Raw genomic sequence first — 22360 nt, 5'->3', positions numbered from 1 at the left:
TTACTAACAACAGAAAGCAGTTTTAGACTTACTCTAAAATCTGCTCGTGAAAAGGAAATGAAGGTTTTCAGATAGAACATAGGGGCACATTTTAGTTCTAGTTAAGCTGTCTGGTGAAGACATAGGTACGAAAAGCAGGTTGTACTACCTATACCTGTCATCTCAGCAGTCTGGAAAACTGAGGCTAGAGGATCTGGAGCTGTATGCCACTCTGGGTAATATAGCGAGATCCTATTTTTCCTAAATGAAGTAAGATCTAGCCAGCAATGACTTAATCACTTGCTAATGGCTTTAGTTGTAGCATTCTTTTTGTTTTGTTTTGTTTTGTTATTTATTTTTCCAAGACAGGGTTTCTCTGTAGCTTTGGGGCCTGTCCTAGAACTATTTCTTGTAGATCAAACTAGCTTCAAACTCACGGAGATCCGCCTGCCTCTGCCTCCCGAGTACTGGGATTAAAGGCATGCGCCACCACCACCTGGCTTATTAATAGAATTCTTATAGCCACTAAAAGTTAATTAATACAAAGCTATTAATTGTCTAGGAATCACACTGCTGGAATTTGTGGTGCTGTGATTTAAGAAAGCATTTCCACAGACATGGGGGTATAGTTCAGAAGTAGCATGCCTAAGACCTTGGGTTCAACTAAGAATAAAGAAAAAAAAATTATGGTTTCTTTATCTCCATCTTGATATCACTTTGGTTTTTACTGAGCTCAGAAGAAAGGAATGCTTATTTTCAGTTGCATCAATCCTCATTGCTTATAATTTACTTTGAATTCTGCAGTTTATACTTTATTTTAATTTGTTTTTATTCTTGTCTGTGTGTTTGATGTTCTTTAAAAATTCAAAATTAAAAATTAAACAACCATCAACCTAAAGCCTTTGGCCACCACTCAGCCTGCCAAGACTTCAACATCGAAAGTCAAAACACAGTCCACTACACTCCCTAAGCAGCCAGCTCCCACCACTTCTGGTGGGTTGAATAAAAAACCCATGAGCCTCGCTTCAGGCTCAGTGCCAGCTGCCCCACCCAAACGCCCTGCTGCTGCCACTGCTACTGCCAGGCCTTCCACCCTACCTGCAAGAGACGTGAAACCAAAGGTAAGCAGCTACCCCTCTGCTATGCCAGGAAAAGATTCCTTCTCTGAGTTTCAGATCAATAGCTAGGCCCTTGCTACAGATGCTGAACTGATAGAATTGAGAAAGGAGAGAGGAAATAGGTGCTTTGAAAGTCATTTGGGTGCCCAGTGGTGAGATCATAACACTTCAAAACCTTTTATCCTTTTTACCTTTGTCTGCCCTGATCAGAAGTAGTATTTCATCTACTTCATTCTTCTTCCTTTTTAATTTTTCTTTTCTTTTCTTTCCTTTTTTTCCAAGACAGGGTTTCTTTGTATAGCCCTAGCTGTCCTAGAACTTGCTCTGTCAACCAGTCTGGCTTCAACTCAGAACTCAGATATCTTACTGCCTCTGCCTGAGTGCTAGGATTAAAAGTGTGCACCCCCACCACCCAGCTTCTTTTTTTTCCTTAACTGTTCCTTATGTTTCACCTACTAATATATTTTGATCAGTTTCTTGTACTTCACAGACTTATCAGATACTGTTTGGGGTGGACCATAATTCCTATTTGCCTTTCTCTTTAATCATCCTGCAGAATAAAGTTTTTCTGTTACTTAGCAACGTGCTGACCTTTCCAGCTGAGCTCAGCACGATCCAGGATCGATCATGTGACAACTTGGTTTGCTTTCAGCTTTTGGCCATTCATCACTGGGCTACCTGTGATGCTCATCTGTCCAGGTCACATTGTGTCCTGGCACTTGGCTTTCCTAATTTTTCTGGAGGAGGGCAAGGTGGATGCTGTGGCTGCTGCTGCCTTCCCTGAGCTCTTATTTATTTGAGAAGGGCCTTGAGTTTAGCCTATTGTGTCTTTAAATTCATGGTGGGAAACTAATCCCAAGTTAACATGGTAGTGTTCTACTTTAATCTTGTAAAGCATCTCTAGGATTTGTAGTCCAAAATTGAAACCCTGGCTAAGAAGCTGAGAAATTCTGTCTTAGACTAGAAATGATGTTGTCTCATAAAACTTTATTTATATAAAAAAAAACTTTATTTATGAACTTTATTTGTCCAGTTGGCTCCCATTCTAGATCTTTAGGAAACTATTTAATTAAGAGGGAAGAAGGAAGGTGACTGGCAATGAGGGCAGTGGGTCCCTACTAAGACTTTATAAACAGTCTTCTAACAGGGATGAGGAGATGTGTAACTGTTGTATACAAGTCTTTTCTTTTTGCCCTTTAGCTTTGGCTGTTGTTAGAACTCTGTAGATCAGGCTGGCCTTGAGCTTAGTAATCCCTTCAAGTGCTGGGATTAAAGGTTTGTCTTCCTCTTCTTCTTCTGGGCAGAAGCACTGGCTGCTGCATCTCTCAGTTCTTTTTTTTTTAAATTAATTAATTAATTAATTTATTTATTTATTATACAATATTCTGTCTGTATGTCTGAAAGCCAGAAGAGGGCGCCAGACCTCTTTACAGATGGTTGTGAGCCACAATGTGGTTGCTGGGAATTGAACTCAGGACCTTTGGAAGAGCGAGATTAAAGGTTTGAACCACCACTGCCAACTATACTTATAGTTTCTTTCTTTCTTCTTTTCTTTTTAGTTTCTTGATACATATAACTCCTTGAACATTCCCAACCATCCATAATATAAATATTGTTAGCTTTATTTTTTAATTCTGGAAGCTTAAACTCAATCAAGTTGCCTTCCTAAATAAAATCCATGCCAGTAAGTGACAGAGGCAGGTTTGAGCCTAGGTCTAACCCCATTTCTGATGTTTGGACCCCTACAACACTGTTTTCTTTCTTTTATTTTCTTTTTCTGAAGCTGAGGACCAAACCCAGGGCCTTGCGCTTGCTAGGCAAGCGCTCTACCACTGAGCTAAATCCCCAACCCCCAACACTGTTTTCTTATGTTTTTTTACTATGTGGTGTTTCAACAGCAATTTATAGGCAACCGACTTAAGAATGTGACATGTAGCTAAGTATGGGGGCATATATTTATCCAAGCCCAGCATGTGGGTTGCTGGTCGAGGCTAATTTGAACTGCATAGTTTAAAAGAGGGGCCAGGACTGTAGGTGTTCCTGTTGTTTGTCTTTCAGATAAAGACAGATTAAAATACTTTAAGAGAATGGTATACTAAAGTCTAGTTAAACCACCATTGCCCTTAAAGTATAGATTTATAGAAGCAAACTGGAGTTAGGAAAACCTGTTTAGAAAACAAAATGGGAACCAACATTTTAACTGTGGCTAAAAGGGCAGTCTGTCCCCGCAACTTCCTGAGGTCTGGTAGACAGATGTCACACTCTTCAGTGATTTGTACCACAAGTAACTTATTTTTTCATCGTTTCTTCTACTAGCAAAATAATAGGACTCTCCTAGATTTTTCTTAATCATTGTCATGATGTTTGGTTTGATCCTCAAAATGGTTTTGTTTAGTTTTATTTTGTGACCAAGTCTCACTGTATAGCTCTGGCAAGTCTGGAACACATTACACAGAGCAGACTGGTCTCAGATCTGCCTGCCTCTGCCTTCTGAGTGCTAGGATTAAAAATGGGTGTCTCCGTGCTCTGCCTGGTCATCATTTTTTGACCAGGGTCTGGAGAGATGGCTCGAGGATTAAAGAATGCATGCTACTCTTTCAGAGGAACTAGGTTTGGTTCAAAGCATCCACAATGGGTAGGGCACCTACACATAAATGATCAAGGCACGCACGCGCGCGCGCACACACACACACACACTCAGGCTGCTGAGATGGTTAGTGGTTAAGAGCACTTGTAGCTTAATCTTTCTTTTTGTGTGTGTGTGTGTGTGTTTGTATTTTTGTTGTTTTGTTTTGTTTTTCGAGACAGGGTTTCTCTGTAGCTTTGGAGCCTGTCCTGGCACTAGCTCTTGTAGACCAGGCTGGCCTCGGACTCACACAGATCCACCTGTCTCTGCCTCCCGAGTGCTGGGATTAAAGGCATGCGCCACCACTGCCCAGCTCTTTATTTTTTTTTTTTTAAAAAAAAGTTAATTATTAATTAATTGTGTTGTTCTGCCTGCATGTATGCTTGCAAACCAGAAGAGGACACCAGATCTCATTACAGTGTGAGTCACCATGTGGTTCCTGGGAATTGAACTCAGGACCTACAGAAGAGAGCACACAGTGCTCTTAACCTCTGAGCCATCTTTCCAGCCTCAGCACTGAGATGGCCCCGAGCACTTGTAACTTTTTTTTGTTGTTGTTGTTTTTTCTTTTTTCTTTTTTTTCTTTTTGGTTTTTTGAGACAGGGTTTCTCTGTGGCTTTGGAGCCTGTCCTGGAACTAGCTCTGTAGACCAGGCTGGTCTCGAACTCACAGAGATCCGCCTGCCTCTGCCTCCCTAGTGCTGGGATTAAAGGCGTGTGCCACCACCGCCAGGCTACTTGTAACTTTTTTTTTTAATAAATATTTATTTTAAAGATTGATTTATTATGTATACAACATTCTGCCTCCATGTATGCCCACACGCCAGAGGAGGGTGCTAGATCTCATTACAGATGGTTGTGAGCCAACATGTGGTTGCTGGGAATTGAACTCAGGACCTCTGGAAGAGCAGACAGTGCTCTTACCCACTGAGCCATCTCTCCAGCCCTACTTGTAACTTTTGAAAGGACCTGGTTTCAATTCCCAGCACCAACATGGTGACTCAAGACCATCTGCTCAGTTCTGAGAAAAGTGAAGCCTTCTTCTCACTCCCATGGACACCAGGCATGCATGTGCTGCATGTACATGTATTCAGTCACAGAATTCATACACATAAAATACATTAAGTCTAAAAGACATTATAGTGAAACTTCAGAGCAAATTGAAAAGGATACAGGTCCGTGATTTTGAGATTGTCCATAGGCAGTTTTGATAGGATACCAACTGAAATTTTGTTGTTCTTATTTTGAGACAGTGTTTCTTTATATAGCCAGGGCTGTTCTGGAACTAATTCTGTAGACAGAGCTGGGTTGTTTTTGTTTTTTGTTTTTTTTTTTTTTTTTGGTTTGTTTCCCCCCTCTCCAGTTCTAAATTTCTAACTGACCCTCATTTGAACATTATCCTGTGCCTGATGTGGGCCAGGCCTGACCCTTCTTGTCACTTCTCTGCTGTCTTCCTGTCTTCTAGCTCCCTAATACCACATCATCAAAGATGGGCTGCAGCAATGCTATCTTCTGATCCTTATTCAGATAAAGAAGTAAATGTACAGGGACTCAGTGATCGTCCCAAGAGCACACTCTCCCTTAGGAACTAGACTCAGGTTATAGCTCAGGTTCTGGCTCAGATTTGACCGGTAGCTACTCACCTTCAAGAGCGATGCTCTGAGCCAGGCGATGGTGGCGCACGCCTTTAATCCCAGCACTCGGGAGGCAGAGGCAGGCGGATCTCTGTGAGTTTGAGACCAGCCTGGTCTACAAGAGCTAGTTCCAGGACAGGAACCAAAACCACAGCGAAACCCTGTCTTGAAAAACCAAAAAAAAAGAAAAAAAAAAAAGTGATGCTCTGCCCCACTGTTCTGGGTAAATGTTAACCAAAAGCATGACTAAACATAACTTTTAGCTTCTGATTCTTATGTCTATTAAAGTTTCCAGTAAAAGTAGGTTGTGGTAAGATGCGCCCTTTGGGGTTATCTCTCCCACTGATTGGTGTAGATTGACTCCCATTTCCTAACCTTAGAACACAGTGCTCCCTACCTGGCCACTTGGTCTTGAGGTCTTTCTTGTTGTTTTGTTTTTATTTTGTGATCTCACTCTGTGGACAAGTCTGTTCTGGAACTCATTGTGTAGCCTGTGCTAACCTCAAACTCATAGCAGTCTTCTCACCTAAGCCAAGTGATGTCACAAGCATCAAACACCTTTCCAAAGTCATCTGGAGTGCCTGACTGAGAACCGTGTATTTTCATGTCACTCACTGCAGGGTCCATATCATCCCCTATTTTCTGGGCATTCTTATAAAACCATGTGGGGCCATCACTGACCTGTAGCTCTTACTTCCGCTTTCCCATTTTTAGCCAGTTACAGAGGCTAAGACTCCTGAAAAGCGGACCTCACCCTCCAAACCTGCATCCACCCCAGCCCTCAGACCTGGACCTAAAACCACCCCAACTCTCCCTAAAACCACATCTCCCTCAACTGGGCCAAGCAGTAGAAGTCCTGCCACGCCTTTGCCGAAAAGGCCTACCTGTGAGTACTGCATAGTATTCCTTGCCATGGTAACCAGTGGGAGGTGAGTAGGGCTTTCCAGTGTGTTCAGTCTTCATCATGCGAGGCGGGGGGGGGGGAGGCTAATTTAATATTATAGGCATATCGGATAAGCTACTCTTTTGGTTTTACAAGACAGGGTTTTTCTCTGTAGCTTTGGAGCCTGTCCTGGAACTCACTCTGTAGACCAGGCTGGCCTCATTCATAGAGATCTGCCTGCCTCTGCCTCCTGAGTGCTGGGATTAAAGGTGTGTGCCACCACCACCTGGCTGATAAAATACTTCTAAGACTCTTTGCATAAGTCATTATTGGAACTGTTGAAAGTGGGATACAGTACTGTCCTATATACTGTGAGTCTTCATTGGCTATTTAATTTTCTGTGTCACAGAAACAAGTACAGTCACTGGCTCAAAGGGGGCATCTGTAGTTGTCAGATGGGTTCTGATCTCATTGGGTCATCTTGTTAAATATGCTACTTTGTTTGTGCAGCCTCTAAGACTGAGGGGAAACCCGTTGATGTCAAAAGGATGACTGCTAAGTCTGTACCAGGTAATACCTGCTCACCTCAGGAAGCCCAACGAACCTACCCTCCCCTCTTTCCCCATGGACTCCTCCTACTTCTCATTTCTTTGCAGCCGACTTGAGTCGTTCAAAGACCACCTCTACCAATTCTGTGAAGAGGAACACCACTCCCACTGGGGCAGCATCCCCAGCAGGGATGACATCCACTCGAGTCAAGCCCACATCTGCACCTGCCCGACCTTCTGTGGACAAGAAGCCTACCTTAGCTAAGCCTAGTTCCTCTGCACCCAGGCTGAGCCGCCTGGCTACCACTGCCTCTGCCCCTGATCTGAAGAATGTTCGCTCCAAGATTGGCTCTACAGAAAATATCAAGCATCAGCCTGGAGGGGGCCGGGTGAGTCCAGGAGCTTGGGGATCTTAGCTTCTACTTCTCTTCTGCCACATTCACACCTAAAGGGCCTTTTAGGACCTTGCATTCAGTACCAGGGTATTCCAGTTTGGCTTTTGGCACTACAATGTCAGGGTAGCCTGGGCTGATTGCTTTTCTTTCCTTCTCTTTCCATATTGATACAAAGAGCTCTGTTCAGTGTGTTGGGGTTTGGGTTTACATTTTCCATTGGGAAGTAGAAAGAGTCTTCTGTGGATGTGAGCACACTATAATGTGTGCCTATAATGAGAGCCGACTGCTACAGTGGTTAGGGAGAGAGAGAGCTTCAGAAGCTATGAGGGTAAGAGACACTGGACATGAGCCCAGTTCATGAACACACTTATTTGAGTCCGTCTGAAAGGAAACTGAGGTGCCCTCTGGTGTTCAAAGGAAGCTCTGCTGTGAAGTGAACTGAATCTTCACAGTAATAAAGTTCTGAGGTTGGGTGTTGTAGCTGAACTTTAATTCTAGCAGGAGGAGGCAGAGGCAGGAGGATTTTTGAGTTTGAAGCCAGTCTGGTCTACATAGAAAGCTTCAAGACTACATAGAAAAATGTTGCCTTTTTTGGGCACTTACCACCAATCCTGACAGCATGAATTTGATCTACAGAAACTCTGTGATGGAGAGATAAAAGTGACTCCTACAGGTTTTCTTCTGACTTCCACACATGTGCTGCAAGTGTTTATATGCACACATGCACATGCACAATAAGTGACGTTTTTTAAAAGAGTATTCTGGTTGCGTGATCACAGATTGATGCATTCAGTGTTAGCAGTTGTTGGGAACCCAGAATGTGGAAGGATTGACAGCCAAGTTCACCTGAGCCGGCAGCAGTTAGTCTCAGTTACGTCCTTTGCTAGCTCTGGACTAGTCTGAGTATAGGGAGCCTGGAGAGATGACTTGGTGGTTAAGAACCCACATCTGTGACTCGCAACCTGTTTTATGTCACGCCAGTTCCAGCGATCCCAGTGCCCTCTTATGGTCTCTGTGGGCATCAGGCATAGAATTAAAAAGAAAAAAAGAATGGGAACAAGAAGGCAGAATCATGGTTCGTTTGGCTGATGTTACTGGGATCATTCTGGGATGACAGCCTGAGTCACTTTTGGTAAACAGTGGTTTGACACCCAGCTCAATGTCTAGACTGAGCCACAGGTGACCCTTCTCCCAGTCTTTGTTCTTCTGAGTTTTCCTGCTGTAAATGCTTAAGAGGTTCTAAATAACTCGGGCTAGTGGTTGGGCTGTCTGTTGAAGGGCACCTGATGAATGGCATGCTCACCATCACTGGTGGCCATGACCAGTGCTTAGAGAGCAGAGTGTTCAAGTCAAGATGGCGTCTCACACACGTGCTCACAAAAAGCACCAGTTTGATCTTAGCCTTTGATCCTTCTCTCCATAAATGCATGATCTCCTCTTTGTTTCAGTCTGGCCATGGATTCTCTTCTTGTGCACCTTACTCAGGGATCTCTGAGGAGCTAGCATAGGAGTGTGCTGTTCTAGGGGCAAGGTTGACCTGCTTCTTTCTGCCTGGCATCCCAGCCTTTGTTTTTTTTTTTTTGGTTTTTTTGTTTGTTTGATTGATTGATTGATGTTTTATTCTTCATCCCAACTTCTTCCTTCCTTGGCATTTGGGCTCTCATCTTTGTTTGAAATTTGCCCCCCCCCCCCCACCTTTATCTCCATCCAGGCCAAAATAGAGAAAAAAACAGAGGCAGCTGCCACAGCTGGAAAGCCCGAACCTAATGCAGTCACTAGAGCAGCTGGCTCCATTGCGAGTGCGCAGAGACCGCCTGCTGGGAAAGTGAGTTTTACTTAGGTCTACCTCTTTGAGGTAGAATCATCATTCTTCTAGCCTGAGTCATTTTCCCTTCTATTCTGCTTTGCTCCTGTTCTTAACTAGCTCCTGCTTCTTCCTGTGTTCCTTCCTCTAGTTAGTGACTCAGCCCTCAGACAACTTTTATATCAACCCTGAAAGCTAACCAAGTTGTGAGCTCATCCCCCATTGGGGGCTACTTACTCAACCTGATGACGGGAACTTGCAAACTGTCAGTCACTTCCTTGGCATTGAAGCTCATTTATTTAGTATGCAAACATCCTTCATTCCTAGGTTCTTCCTCAGAAGACAAAGCAGTGGCCCAGAGCCCTGCCACCCCTATCTTCTGACCTTTAAAAAAAAACACTTGCTACTGTGTCCTGGGTCTTTTTTTTTTCTTTCCTGGAGATGCCTTTTAAACCCAAACTGCAGTGTCTGCTGAAGGGCATTGGGAAACTAAGACCCCAGCTTTGTTATGATTTCCACACTGACAAATAGTCTTGTGCTACCTGTTGTAGCAGGCAGCTGGGTTGCCTGAACTCTGGCCCTTAGAGACCAAGATAGGTAGTCTGTCAACCCCAGGAACTGCTAGGATGGGGGTAATGAGACAATGGTAGCTGCATTGTAACTTGTGGTGGCTCATCACTAAAATAACTCTAGTCCCATGGTTTCCAGCTCACTCTAGTTTACTAACAGCAATCCACTGTTGGAGTTGATGAGAGTTAAGAAATGAAAAGAACATGGTAAGGTATCTGAATTAGAGTTCCTCACAGTGGTCTCTGTGTTCTGTAGACAACACAGCATATTTCATTTACACAGATCTTCTAGTTCTGAGGAGAGGGAGATGGAAGAAAGGGCCTGGAAGCATTTATTATTGAGAACCAAAGAAGAAGTCTATATGTTACCCAGTTTCAGGCAAGGGTATTGCAGTGCAGCATGGTTGTGCCCCTGAATTGTACATCTCTGTAGCACTGTTTTCTTCTGTTCTGTTTATACATGCAACTCACTGGGCACGGGATTCTGTAGCTAGAGTATTCACAGGAGTATAAAGCCAGATTGCTGCTTGTAGGGCCAGCAGTGTTATTGGTGAGACAGGAAAATCAGGAATTTGCTTCTCTACGTAGTGAAGGAGTTACCTATTTCAAACAAACGAACAAAACATGAATGTAAAGTCCCTCTTTATACATCACATAATGTTCTTGAAAGCCTGAAACAGATGGGTGAAGTGTGCCAGCTACTGAGTCTGTGGCTTGTGCTCCCCTGGTGTCAGGCTCAGGATTCTGTGACCATTTGCCTTTTTTTTTTATATGAACAGTGTGTCTTCCTTCCTGTTGTTATCAGATCTGTGCCGTTCGCCAGCTGCCCAACAATTCTTAGGGCAGCTTTTGTTTCCAGGGCTGAGTCTGGCTGCAAGTTCCAGGACCCAGATGGGAACTAGTTCAGAGCATCAATAGCCTTGCTGAAAAGAGCAAGAGACCTTGCATCCACTCTCCAGAGGAGGGCCTGGAGAAGAAGTTGGGGCAATGTTTGTGTTGGGCATCTGGGACCTGTTGCTGTATGTGTCTTAGAAACTACAAGCGCAGCCCAGGAGCAGTGAGGACAGCCGCACGTCACTGTGTAGCTTCTCTCGTCGCTTGCTTTCTTTCTTTCTTTCTTTCTTTCTTTCTTTCTTTCCCATTCCTTCTCCTTTGTTTTTCAACCCCTTTTCCAAAGACTCTGTGTACAGTGGTTTAAGGGTGCTCTTTGACATTGTGATCACATGTGGACCTGTTCTGTGTAAGTTCTAACTGGCCCTCTCCCTTTGTCTTTTTTGTTTTTTGTTTTTTTTTTCTTTCTCTCTCCTTCTGTTGTCTAACACTCCAGGTCCAGATAGTCTCCAAAAAAGTGAGCTACAGCCATATTCAATCCAAGTGTGGTTCCAAGGACAATATTAAGCATGTCCCTGGAGGTGGCAATGTAAGTATAAGCTGTGGTCAGTTGGTGTATGAGGTGTAGCCTCTGTGGGAACCCCGGCAAGAGGGCTGCCTTCCCTCATGGGACACGATCACAAGTGGCCTGGGTTGGGCTCTTGCCAAGAAGCAGTTCTGCCAAGTGATGGGAGCTAGAGGCCTGTATATATTTTGTGGGTGTCTTAATGATCCCCTAAAACATGGCTAGTGATATTTGGATAGTCTCACTTCCCCAGCATGTGTGTGAGGCTAAGCTAGAGACCTGCTCTGAGGGCTGAAGCTATCGTTACTTGGGATGTACAGACTTGGCTGTGTGCCCGGGCATCCCTTGGGGGAGTCCCTGACCTGAGACAGTTACCCATGTCCTGTCCTGCGCTTGAATCTTTGACATTGCAAAATTAGTATTCACTAGCATTTCACCTACTACTCTTGCTTCTACCTGTATTCTCCTTTGTGTTCTCTTTCTTTCTGCTCGCCTGCCTTCTTTCTGCTTCTCCTTTGAGTCCCCTTTCTTTTTGTCTGTTCCATCTAAACATCCTCCTTGTTATCACAGCGCTGCTCATGTTAACTCTCTGCATGTGTTGGGGGTGCTGGTGATTACAGCTCACAGGGAGGTTCTGATCTAGAGAAACAGTTCAAGGGGTCATCGCCATTCAGTGGGTGTTTCCTCCTTGTTCCTGTGATGGTGTCTAGGCAAGTGGAAGATGCAGAGCTGTACCAGGGGCATGGTACTGGGCCACCTACATGGCCCCTGCCCTTACCTCCCATTCAAGGGAGACTGGCCCATGTTGGTTTGTCTTCAGTTCACCACCCTGAATTGGGGTGTTCTACTTTCCTTTCTCCTTTGCACACCTGCTTCCCCCAGATACTCAGGCCATTCTGCCCAGCTCTGCAAACACTCCCCAGAAGTTTTATTTTGAGGAATACAGCCAGAGTGTTCCCCTAGTCAACCACCTGCTTATACTTCCTCCCAGTTAAAACTCACTGTGGTTCTTTTGTTTTGTTTTTAAGACAGGGTTTCACTCTGTAGCCTTGGATGTCTTTGAACTCACTCTGTAGACCAGGCTGGCCTGAAACTCACAGAGATCCATTTGCCTCTGCTTCTTGAGTGCTGGGATTAAAGGTGTGTGCCACCACCACCTGACTCAGTGTTTTTTTTTTTTTTTAAGGCAGACTCAGCATGCTTTGCAGTAGGTTAGAGTGTACCAGGTCCGTTGATGGTTGGCAGTTTACTAGCGGTGTGGGGTGAGGTCGGCTGCAGTGAGTTAAGACTTTAAAAGATGGATCTGGAGAGATGGCTCAGAGGGTAAGAGCACTGGCTGCTCTTCCAGAGGTCCCGAGTTCAATTCCCAGCAACCACATGGTGGCTCACAACGGTCTGTAATGAGATCTGGTGCCTTCCTTGCCAGCAGTACATTGTATGCTTAATAAATAATTAAAATCTTTAATAAAAAAGAAGACTTTGAAAAATAATATATAATTCAGGAGTCAGGCTCTGAGGCCGGATTAAGCACTGATGCCAGTAGCTTTTATTTTTGGGTTCTTGGCCTGGATAGAAATGTGAGTGAACAGGAATTTTGGGGAATTATGTTACTTCTGTGTGCAACAAATTTTAGTGTTTTGGGGTTTCGAAATAGTTATCTGTTAAAGTGTTTGCACAGTCGTGGGGTCATATGTTTCATCCCCAGCATGATAGCCTCCTAAAAAGTGCATTTACCCTACCCAAACAAAACTAGGCAACCCTGGAAGATCACAGCAGACTATGCAGTGTATAGACTGTGGTGCAAACGCTACACAGAGCAATGAATAGTTAGTATTTCATCTACTTATTTTTCTTTTAGAGACAGGGTCACAAACTTAGCTTTCCGCTGTATCTACCTCCTACTACTAGAATCACAGGCATAGTACTCCCCAGATGTTCCGAAACTGCATATCCAGAGACATTGGAAAGGAAAAGTTGTGCATTCCTCTGTCCTGTGTTTCAGCTGCTTCTGTATCTAGTCCTAACTGAAGATTTTTATGGCAGTTTGGGTTCTCTTTCACCCTTTTGAGAGGGAGAGTAAGTGCTCAGACCTGTGGGCAGTTCATTTTAACAGTGTGTATTGGAGTGGGGGGATGTCACACCAGCCATGGCCTGTGAAAACTCAGAATACAGCAGGGTAGAATGTCTGTCTCTGATTGGTTGCATACCAACATATTCTTTAAGGAATAGATGGGAGTCTGATGGGGCGACACACTCCTTTAATCCCAGCACTTGATTCAAGGCCTGGTCTACATATCGAGTTCCATGACAGCCAGCGCTACATAGAAAGACTGTGTCTCACATAATAAATGAATAAAGTCAATAAACCAAAACTCCCAGATGCTGGGATTAAAGTTAAAGACATGCGTCACCGCTGTCTGACTTCTTTTTCTTTCATTTTAAGAATTTTCTCCATTCTACAGGTAATTCTCTTGTTTTAAGCTACTTTCTGGGGTGTGTGTGTGTGTATCTGTGTCTGTGTGTCTGTGTCTGTGTATCTGTGTTTGAGACAGCAAATAAATTGCTGTTCTGATTTAGCATCTTTGGGGGGATGGCAGGTGGGCATGGGATTCAAGACACAGCACATAGGTAGAGATGAGAGGGCAGCCTTGATGAGTCTCTTTCACCATGTTTGAGGTAAGGTCTTTTGTTTATCTGCTGCCTACTACTATGGGACAATGGATTGTCTCTTGTACTGTTTTAATAAATGCTGATTGGCCAGTAGCCAGGTAGGAAGTATAGGTGGGGCAACATGAACAGGAGAATTCTGGGAAGAGGAAAGGCTGAGTCTTTAGTCGTCACCCAGACACAGAGGAAGCAAGATGAGAATGCCTCCCTGATAAAAGGTACCAAGCCACATGGCTGACACAGACAAGAATTATGGGTTAATGTAGGATGTAAGAGTATATAAGAAGCCTGAGCTAATAGGCCATTCAGTTTATAATTAACATAGACCTCTGTGTGTTTCTTTGGAATGAATGGCTGCAGGACCAGGTAGGATAGAAACCTTTGTCAACAGTCCAGACAGACTGGGGAAATTCTGGGGATTCTCTCTTCCCTCTGTGTGACTTGTGGGATTCCAGATGCTGGTGCTATGAATCTAAGTTTTATATGATAGCTGAAGATTTGAATTCCATTTCTTACATTGAATGGCCAGTACCTTTACCCACAGAGCTATCTCCCTAGTCCCTGTTCTATGGAATGTTAATTGTGCTGTCTGTAGCCTACGTTTCATTTAGTATGTGTTTGTTCTACAGTTTTCTTTAAGCTGATTAAGTGTACATCTTTCCTCCCACCTTTGGCATGACTCACAGGTCATGGCTTTTCTCCATCAGCCATCAGCTGAGTTTGTGGAGCTCCAGCTACCTCTGTCTCCTGGAGTGCTGGGATTAGAGGCATGCGCAGCACAGTCTGCATAGTGTGCTCAGGTCTTGTCAGAGAGTTCGTTATGTTGATTATTTTTGTAAATGAAAGCCTATGGGAAGCCTGAAGGAAGCAAGAAAGCAAGTTGTGTATGGTCAAAGCAGCCTACTGGGCACAGACTCTAGGGGTACCCAGGAATGTGCCTGCAGCACCCTGACTGCTGGAAAAGCACAAGTACTCCTGATACAGTTACACCTTCCATGGCTAGGAAGCACATTTACAATCTGAAAAGTAACTACTTCCCCTATGTATGGTACTGTAATCCCACCACTCTGGAGGCTGAGGCAAAGGTAAATTTGTCTCAAAACAAAACAAAATATATGTTACTAGCTGAGGGTACTGCTGTCTTATGGCATTACTTATTGTTTGTGTAAAATGTTCCAGGTGGAATTTGGAGAGATGGTTCAGTGGTTATTCGATTCTCTGTACCCACATTACAATTGACAACGGTGTGTGTGTGTGTGTGTGTGTGTCTGTGTGTGTCTGACTGACTCCTCCTTCTGGCCTTGTGGGCCTCAGATATGCAAGTGGTGCAAAGATAGAACATGCAGGCAAAATAATCAAACACAAAAATAAAAATATATCTTTTGTCATAAAAGTGTTTTGCCATTAATGCTAACTTTATTCGACATTTTAAAGATAATTCTTTTGCGGCAATAGAAAATCACCTCAGTGCTGAGCAGTAGCCATGTGTTAGATGTGTGTGCAGCAGAGCACAGATCACTGTGTGGCCCTTCTGTGCACTTTTGTTTTCCTGGGAGACTGATTGTGTAATGAAGCCCATAGAGTCCAGAGCCACGTACATGCATGGCTGTGCAATTGTTTGGGGGAACATGCATTGAAAAGTGCATGAAGGAAATTCAATGTTAGTCTAAGTTTCTATGGACAAAGAGTTGATAGGTAAGGACATTTTAGGAGCACCTTGATGTTGATGTTTGTGACCTGTCCAGAGGAGCAGCTCTGGAGGCTGTAAAGGAAGACTGGGTACTGGGGGTGGGGTCAGGGCTAAGAGCAGGGCACAGTAGACTATAGGAGGTGGCCTTGGCTTGAGCAGCCCTGAGATGGAGGTAACTAAGGGAGTTCATGGAGGCTGGACGCATCCATGACCTGTGTCTTCTCTCTGAGGGTATTTGCTTTCTGTTCTTCTGCTTAGGTTCAGATTCAAAACAAGAAAGTGGACATCTCCAAGGTCTCCTCCAAGTGTGGGTCCAAAGCAAATATCAAGCACAAGCCTGGTGAGTGACCCTGCCTGTTGTGCTGAGATTCCCTGGGGGAGGTGACCCTTCAGAGGTCATCTTGGTGGCCTTCTGACTGTGACAGATTTCATGACATCTTTGAGCCAGAACCTGGCAGTGGTGTCATAAACCAAAAATCAACTTCCACCCCCTGAAAAAACAACAACAAGAAAACAAAAATGTCTGAGCCAGTTCTGGAGTGAGGGATTAAAGTGCATGCTACATGAAGACTCAACTTGGTTCCCCGGAATGCACACAAATGCCCACTGGGCATAGTAGCTAACTTGTCATTCCAGTGCTTGGAAGGTTAGACAGTCTTCCCAGAGTAAGCTTGCAAACTAGAGAAGCCATATTCGTGAATTCTGGCTTTAGTTGAGAGACCCTGCAGGGAAGTCTCATGACATTTAACCTCAGGCTTCCATGAGCATGTGAACCCACACACCTGTACATACATACATGCATGCACACTACATGCACATGACAAAGAAAAAAATCTTCTTTCTTCCATCCAGTGTACCTGATAGAAACAACACAGCTTTCCAACCATGGCAGAGACAGTAGCTGGGTTCTGCCTTTCTATTGGAGGAGAAACAGTTTGTTAAGACCATTTTCACAGCTGTTCCCTTGGTGATATTTACATCCTGTCCCTGACAATCTTGTGTGCTATGTGCCTGGCGCTGTTGGCCTGGGCCAGCCTCCCAGATTAGCATGCAGGGAGCTCGTGTCGAAGGAGTGAAGGGGTGGTTCAGACTCATCACAGATCCGGTAACAAATGGAGCCCCCAGCCTTTCAAGTATTGAAATTGTTAGATCCAATTTAGAACATTCTTTAGTGGAAATCAAACAATGTGGTCTTTAACTAATTGTTTGCCCCTTCCCCTTTTATCTGTAAAATTCATTTATGAGATAGCTCTTGCCCTAATGGCACCAAGTGAGTTAAGGCCTAGTGTTGCCAGGGCTAGCTCTACAGTGGGGAACCTGGAAAGGGACAGCAAGATCAGGGGGTCATTCCTGCCTGGTGCACCATTCCCCTGAGCCCTAGCCTAGCAGTGTGCTCCCAGCCGGAAAGCACTGGACCCTGTTTGCCTTTTCTCAACTCATACTTCGAGCCTTCCGTTTGTATTTTACTGTTCCCTCTTTCACTCAGTGGCTCAAACAGTCAGTATACTGTCACCTAGAGTCAAGATTGATGGGATACTTAGGAGATTGTGGGATCTGGAGAGTCAAAAGGCAGCATCAGGCTGGGCCTGCACTAACTGTTTGAGAGAAGTCTTCCTCCAAGCGAGGTATTGCCACAGTCTCTTTTGTCCTCGGAATCACCCTGGACCTGGTCTGGTCATTTTCTTTGTTTCTAGAAGGGACACAAAGCCGCCCATGACCAGGCTCTGATTTTTAGGCTCCTGGCTTTGCTTGCAGGTGTATTCTGCCACCCTCAGTGACTAGCTCTTGTCATTTCAGGTGGAGGAGATGTCAAAATTGAAAGTCAGAAGCTGAACTTCAAGGAGAAGGCCCAGGCCAAAGTGGGATCCCTCGATAACGTGGGCCACCTGCCTGCAGGAGGTGCCGTGAAGGTAGTGACTGGGTCACCAGGATATAGCTAGAGTGGTATGGGGCCCGAGCAGTTCTAGTGGGGCTTAGCAGGCCTGTCACCGCCCCTCAGTTTCTTCAGAAGTCACATGTCTAGTCACACCATTGCTGTCTCCATCACATCATTAGTCCAGAGTGAGGCAGAGGAGGCAGAGCCCCAGCCACCTCTCAGCTGGTGGCAGTGTCTGCTCCTGAGAGCTATGGCCTTTCTTTTGGGTCACGTTCCAGCCATTTTCTGATGGAATGTGGGTTGGGACACAGCTGAGAAGGTAAGCTGGCATTCTGCATACAGTTCCCTGGCTGTCATTGTAGCTGCCAGAGACAGAGGTCCTGCTGTGGCCTCCCCTACCCCAGACTCTGGAAGAGCTTCAGAGCCAAGGCAAACTTCATAGCTGACATTGGCTGGGCCTCTCCTCTTTCCTCCCACCTCTTTCCACAGTACTGTGAGACCTTTTGTGTGCTAAGATTTCATCTGTCCCTCATTCTGTGTCATGGGCTGGTGGGGAGACCTGCACAGGTAGTAGCCTTACAGGCTCCCAAGCATGAAGCTGCTGCTGATACTCAGGGAAAATGGGCAGGGGCAGGAGCCAAGGTCTGTGCAGCTTCCTCTACTCACACTGAGTGCTGGGCTATTTACAGCTTCGTTTTTCTCCCATCCACTGGTTCCAGCCCTGGATCCACTTCAGTTAATGTTTTGGGAAACCTTGCTTTTAGAATTTGACCTACCAGACTTCAGTTTGTCTGAGTGGGACATTACAGATTTGGGGTCTGGTTAATCGTCACAACAGGAAGTGAGTGTACCCTAAGATTCACACACAGGCTTTTCTCAGCCGGGCGGTGGTGGCACACATCCTGATTCCCAGCACTTGGGAGGCAGAGTTCGAGGCCAGTCTGGTCTACAAAGAGAGTTCCAGCCCAGCCAGGACAACACAGAGAAAGAACCCTGTCTTAGGGGGAAAAAAAGGATGACACACTGGCTTTTTTGTGCCAAGTTTTATGTTACTTTTTCCTCTTTATTCCCCCTATCTGTTGCTTGTCTGTCTCCACTGTCAACTTTCTGGGACACTCAGCTCCCACTGGTCTGGTTGACCCATGCTGCATATTCTCCTCCTGGGTCCATAAGGCCCTGAGATAAATGTTCCTGGCTCATACCTCTTTGGATACCTTCTTCCTGCTTCCTCTGTGTCCGTGTGCCGAGAACGATGCCCAGCATAAAAGATGCTGTACCATGAGGGGACCTTACCACACAGATGAGCAGGCAGGGTGTCTGTTTAGTTGCCCAGGGTGCTCTAAGCACTGGTTCTGGTCTGGCAGGGGGCACCCCTATTTCCCAGCCAGGTTTAGTCTGGTGTTGTCCTCAGGGTTACTGGTGGTGTTGTCTTAGCCGTGGTTTATTTGGTATCAACCTTGGTGAGATTGACATTAACCCACCACCAGCTTCTGTCTAAGAACCTGGTTAGAGCCGGTGTTGCTAAGGGTTTGGGTTGGGAAGGCTGTATATGAAACCTCGCCATCGTCACCCATCCCATTCCCTCCCCAACTGACCCTTCACTGTCTCCCCCACTGTTTCATTGTAGACTGAGGGCGGTGGCAATGAGGCCCCTCCGTGTCCGGGCCCCCCTGCTGGGGAGGAGCCCGACGTCCTTGAGGCTGCGCCTGACGCTGGCGCCCCTACTTCAGCCAGTGGCCTCAGTGGCCACACCACCCTGTCAGGGGGTGGTGACCAAAGGGAGCCCCAGACCTTGGACAGCCAGATCCAGGAGACAAGTAAGTGGCTGGGCTTGGCCTAAGGGCCAGCCAGGGGCCCTGTCACTGGCTGAAAATTGAAACTCCTTTGTTTTATGACTGGAGTGTGGTCTAACATTTAACAAAGTAACCTTTTATCTTCCAGGCATCTAATGATGACATTCTGGTCTCGTCTTCCATCTCCCCTGTGTTCCCTTTCTTGTCTTCCCCTTGTTGCCCTCCCCCATCCCTCCTCACGTGTCACTGCAGATTGAGACCTACAGGCTGACGTTCCGGGCAAATGCCAGGGCCCGCACCGACCATGGGGCTGACATTGTCTCCCGGCCTCCCCACTTCCCTGGCTGCCCAAGCTTGGGGTCCCGGGCCCTGGGCTCCCTTTCCCGGGCTGTCTACTAGACTTGTAAGCTCTTGCTTGGGTGCTGGGCAGCCCTTTAGGCCTCTTTCCCTCTGCCTAGCTTGCTCAAGGCAGCAGCAGCCGCCCCCACCCCTGCCTTCACTGCTTTCGCCGTCTTCTGGGCCCAGCTCCAACTTTACTATCCCACCACTGCACCACTGCTCCGTGGAGAACATTGGGAGGGGATGGGAGTCTAGTGGAATCTCTGTGGGATGTAGGAGTGGGGTGCTGGATTCCCAGAAACTGACAAACCCTCCCTCTCTTCCCTGGCTCAGCCTGGGGGGACTAGTATAGATGAACTCCAGGAGGTGACCAGCACTGACCGAATTCCCTGGAACCTAAACCACTGCCTCTCTTTTTCCCCATGGTGGAAGCCACCCTGTAGGTGGTACCAGGCCCTTGTTTATTCCCGTCTCAAGTTAGTCAGGGGTCAGTTGCCCCTTGCTCCTACCGCTTAGCATACCTAATTAGCTGCTGTCTCGCTTTTCTTCTTGTATTAGTTTTTCCCCTCCTAATAACCTATGAGCTGGTGGTGTAGTTTGCAGGTTGAAGCCATGTCTAAATGAGAGTTCTCAGTATGTGGTGAGGGAAGCAGGGGGAGAGGCTCAGAGTCTCCACTAAGGAGGCTGTTGGACATTGGGGCTGCCTATTCTGGGCAGCTTTGGGGCCCTGTGGGAAGAAAGTGAGAAGCAGGGCTACTGCCTAGTCAGACAGCTGGGGCGGCCAGTGCGACTGGTTTGCTGGCATTGTGTGTATGCTGCTGTTTTTCTTCTAACCAAGAGGCTGGTTTTGGCATCTGTTGCATTCCCTGGATCCAGTGGTCAACGTGTGATACAAAACCAGGGCCGGAGAAGGAGAAATGAAGGTCAAAATCCCTGACCTGCACCTGCAGGCCAGGGCACCCAAACCCTCATATCCAGGGGAGCCTGAGATGTCCAGAATGCATGTGAACAGTGGGAATCAGGTGTGGAGATTTTAAAACTTAAATGCATGAGACTGAGGCCATCCCACTTCTCTTGTGGTGTGACTGGAGAGAGAAGCAGGAGAGGCCAGGCCCATTGTGGTGGTGCAGCTGTCCCCGCATGGTCTGTCCATGGGAGGGGTGACTGCAATACTGAGAAAATCCTGGGAATTTTATCAACACAAGATTCTTATTGCACTTGTATTTTTTGTATTAAAGTTTGCATGGTTTCTAATAAAGGATTCAAACCTAAGTTTGTAGTGAAATGGCCTGGGAGTGTTAAGGATTCCTCTCGTGGGGCATTTTCTGCTGCGCAGATTTGCCTTTTAGGAGGCTGACCCAGATCTGACCCTCTTGGCCCTCCTCTTGACATGGCATCCACCTCTGCTCTGGGTACAGCCTGAACAGGTACAAGTCTGTATTATGTCTCTGCCAAGGAAGTCATCCCTGGGCCTGAAGTTCCTCTCCATTTTTGAGGCAGCAATTTCTTTTCAGAAATCTTGACATCAAATCCCTGGCTCTCCATACTCACACACAAGGAATTGTAGGGGCGTGTGGCAAAAGGACTGCCTGAGTCAGGGAGAGGCTTTCTGTAGAAGGCTGCATGCAGCCTTCAGGATCAGTATGGTTTTGGCGTTTTGTTTTGTTTTGTTTTTTTCCTCTTTTCCAGCAAGGGGCAAGATGGAACTGGGAAGAAGGAAATAGTGGGGACCAGGGTGCTGATGGGTGAGGGCATAAAGGTACTTGCTACCCTTCTTGATGTTGATCCAGGGGCTTTGAAAATGCTGAAATTAGAGAAAGGAAGGGTGGCCCAAACTGTCTAGGTAGACTATTACGAGGTCTAGCTCCCTGGACTGGTCCCACAAGTCAGAGAGAACCTCAGAAGGCTGATCTGGCACAGTGGGACTGTGGATGTGACGTGTATACTTTGCAACGACTGGGGATGAGATCTTTCTGTATTTTTAGTTTGCTCATGGCTTAGCCATTACATGTCTGTAACTGTTGTACTGATTTAAATAATAAAGCTGCCTGACATCCCACCACAGTCTGTGTTGTCATGTTAGTCCCCTTGTACCTTCAGCCCTTCCCTCATCTGTGAGACGTGGGTGTGGCCGAGGTTCCCTATAGGACTCTCACATAAATCACGGCTTTCTAGAAAAGTGCTCTGTGCTGTATCATTAGGAGAAGCTTCGTCAATGCTGAGACCAGCCAAGCAGCTGAAATGTGTTGACAGCTGCGGTGTCTCACTCTAGAAAGGTAGAGTTTTAAGCCCCTTCCTTCCTTAGGACTTCTTCCCTTAGCCACCGCCAGCTCTGTATCTGAGCAGTATCTGCCTTGCCCCCCTAATTTGGGGCCAGCCAAGAGCCCAGTGTCTTTAAAGGAGCCCTTGGGAGGACAGCAGCACTCACAAGGGATAAATATAACTTTATTTTAAATAAACATTTGCACTCTGTACATAGCCCAGCTGAAGAGGGCTCAGTCATCAGCTGTCTTGCGCACATCAAAGCTGCCACAAGGTCCCCGCAGCAGCTCTGCCAACAGTGCAAGCAGCTGCCCGTGTTCCTGCTGCACACTAAGCGGAAGTGCAGCTAGCTCACTGCGGAGGCTCCGCTCCACCATTCGGCCTAGGGCTCGCCTCAGCTCCCTTAGCAGTCGCACAGTTCGTGAATCACCTTCTAGCCGCAGCAGGTCACTGTCACTCAGTGAGATGGTGGCCCGGCGCCCGTCATCTGGAGAAGGGCAAAGACAGAGTCTATGTTGATCATGCCTCTGAGGCCAGGAGCCAGTGGTGGCCTTTGAGTGGTGGAAGAGAGAGGTACCCACCGCGTATATGGACATCCCCATCTGTTAGGAGCAACACAGCTAGCGGGTGAACCTGGGAGGAATCTCGAACAAAGACGCTACCGTTGGACTTGACAGCCATGAAATACGTCAGCCATCGGCTCCGTAACCGGGTGGCCTCCCTAGGGAACAAAGTGTTGTGGAATGCAATGATGCTGCACCTTTGTCCATCATCTGAGGCCC

General features: G+C 46.2%; 2 protein-coding genes across 24 annotated transcripts in view; one reads left to right on the top strand and one right to left on the bottom strand.

Annotated features, from left to right (window-relative positions):
• The window catches only part of Map4 (microtubule associated protein 4), a 135440-nt gene extending 114065 nt beyond the window's left edge, over positions 1–21375 (top strand). For 4 of the 17 annotated variants that reach the window (XM_041676796.1, XM_041676799.1, XM_041676807.1 and 1 more), the window contains 10 exons: positions 879–1100; positions 6071–6242; positions 6750–6809; positions 6896–7176; positions 8894–9007; positions 10883–10975; positions 15567–15648; positions 17106–17218; positions 18812–19001; positions 19126–19371. In XM_041676796.1, the coding sequence (XP_041532730.1) occupies positions 879–1100; positions 6071–6242; positions 6750–6809; positions 6896–7176; positions 8894–9007; positions 10883–10975; positions 15567–15648; positions 17106–17218; positions 18812–19001; positions 19126–19133 (1335 nt within the window). In that variant the 3' untranslated portion in view covers positions 19134–19371. Of the gene's footprint in view, positions 1–878; positions 1101–6070; positions 6243–6749; positions 6810–6895; positions 7177–8893; positions 9008–10882; positions 10976–15566; positions 15649–17105; positions 17219–18811; positions 19002–19125 lie in introns of all 17 variants that reach the window. The other 13 variants (XM_041676810.1, XM_041676808.1, XM_041676800.1 and 10 more) reach the window with 7 other exon arrangements.
• A 347-nt stretch (positions 21376–21722) lies between these two features.
• Positions 21723–22360, bottom strand: part of Dhx30 (DExH-box helicase 30) — a 29826-nt gene continuing 29188 nt past the window's right edge. For all 7 annotated transcript variants that reach the window (XM_041677299.1, XM_041677302.1, XM_041677298.1 and 4 more), the window contains 2 exons: positions 22160–22299; positions 21723–22065 (listed from right to left, as the gene is read on the bottom strand). In XM_041677299.1, the coding sequence (XP_041533233.1) occupies positions 21812–22065; positions 22160–22299 (394 nt within the window). In that variant the 3' untranslated portion in view covers positions 21723–21811. The remainder of the gene's footprint in view (positions 22066–22159; positions 22300–22360) is intronic.

Source organism: Microtus oregoni, unplaced genomic scaffold (genome assembly GCF_018167655.1).
Source record: "Microtus oregoni isolate MIOR12 unplaced genomic scaffold, Mior012 000028F_ref0000031, whole genome shotgun sequence".
In the NCBI taxonomy this organism is placed as follows: Eukaryota; Metazoa; Chordata; class Mammalia; order Rodentia; family Cricetidae; genus Microtus; species Microtus oregoni.
Note: the sequence above shows the minus strand (reverse complement) of the source record. Positions and strands in the feature narration are given on the sequence as shown.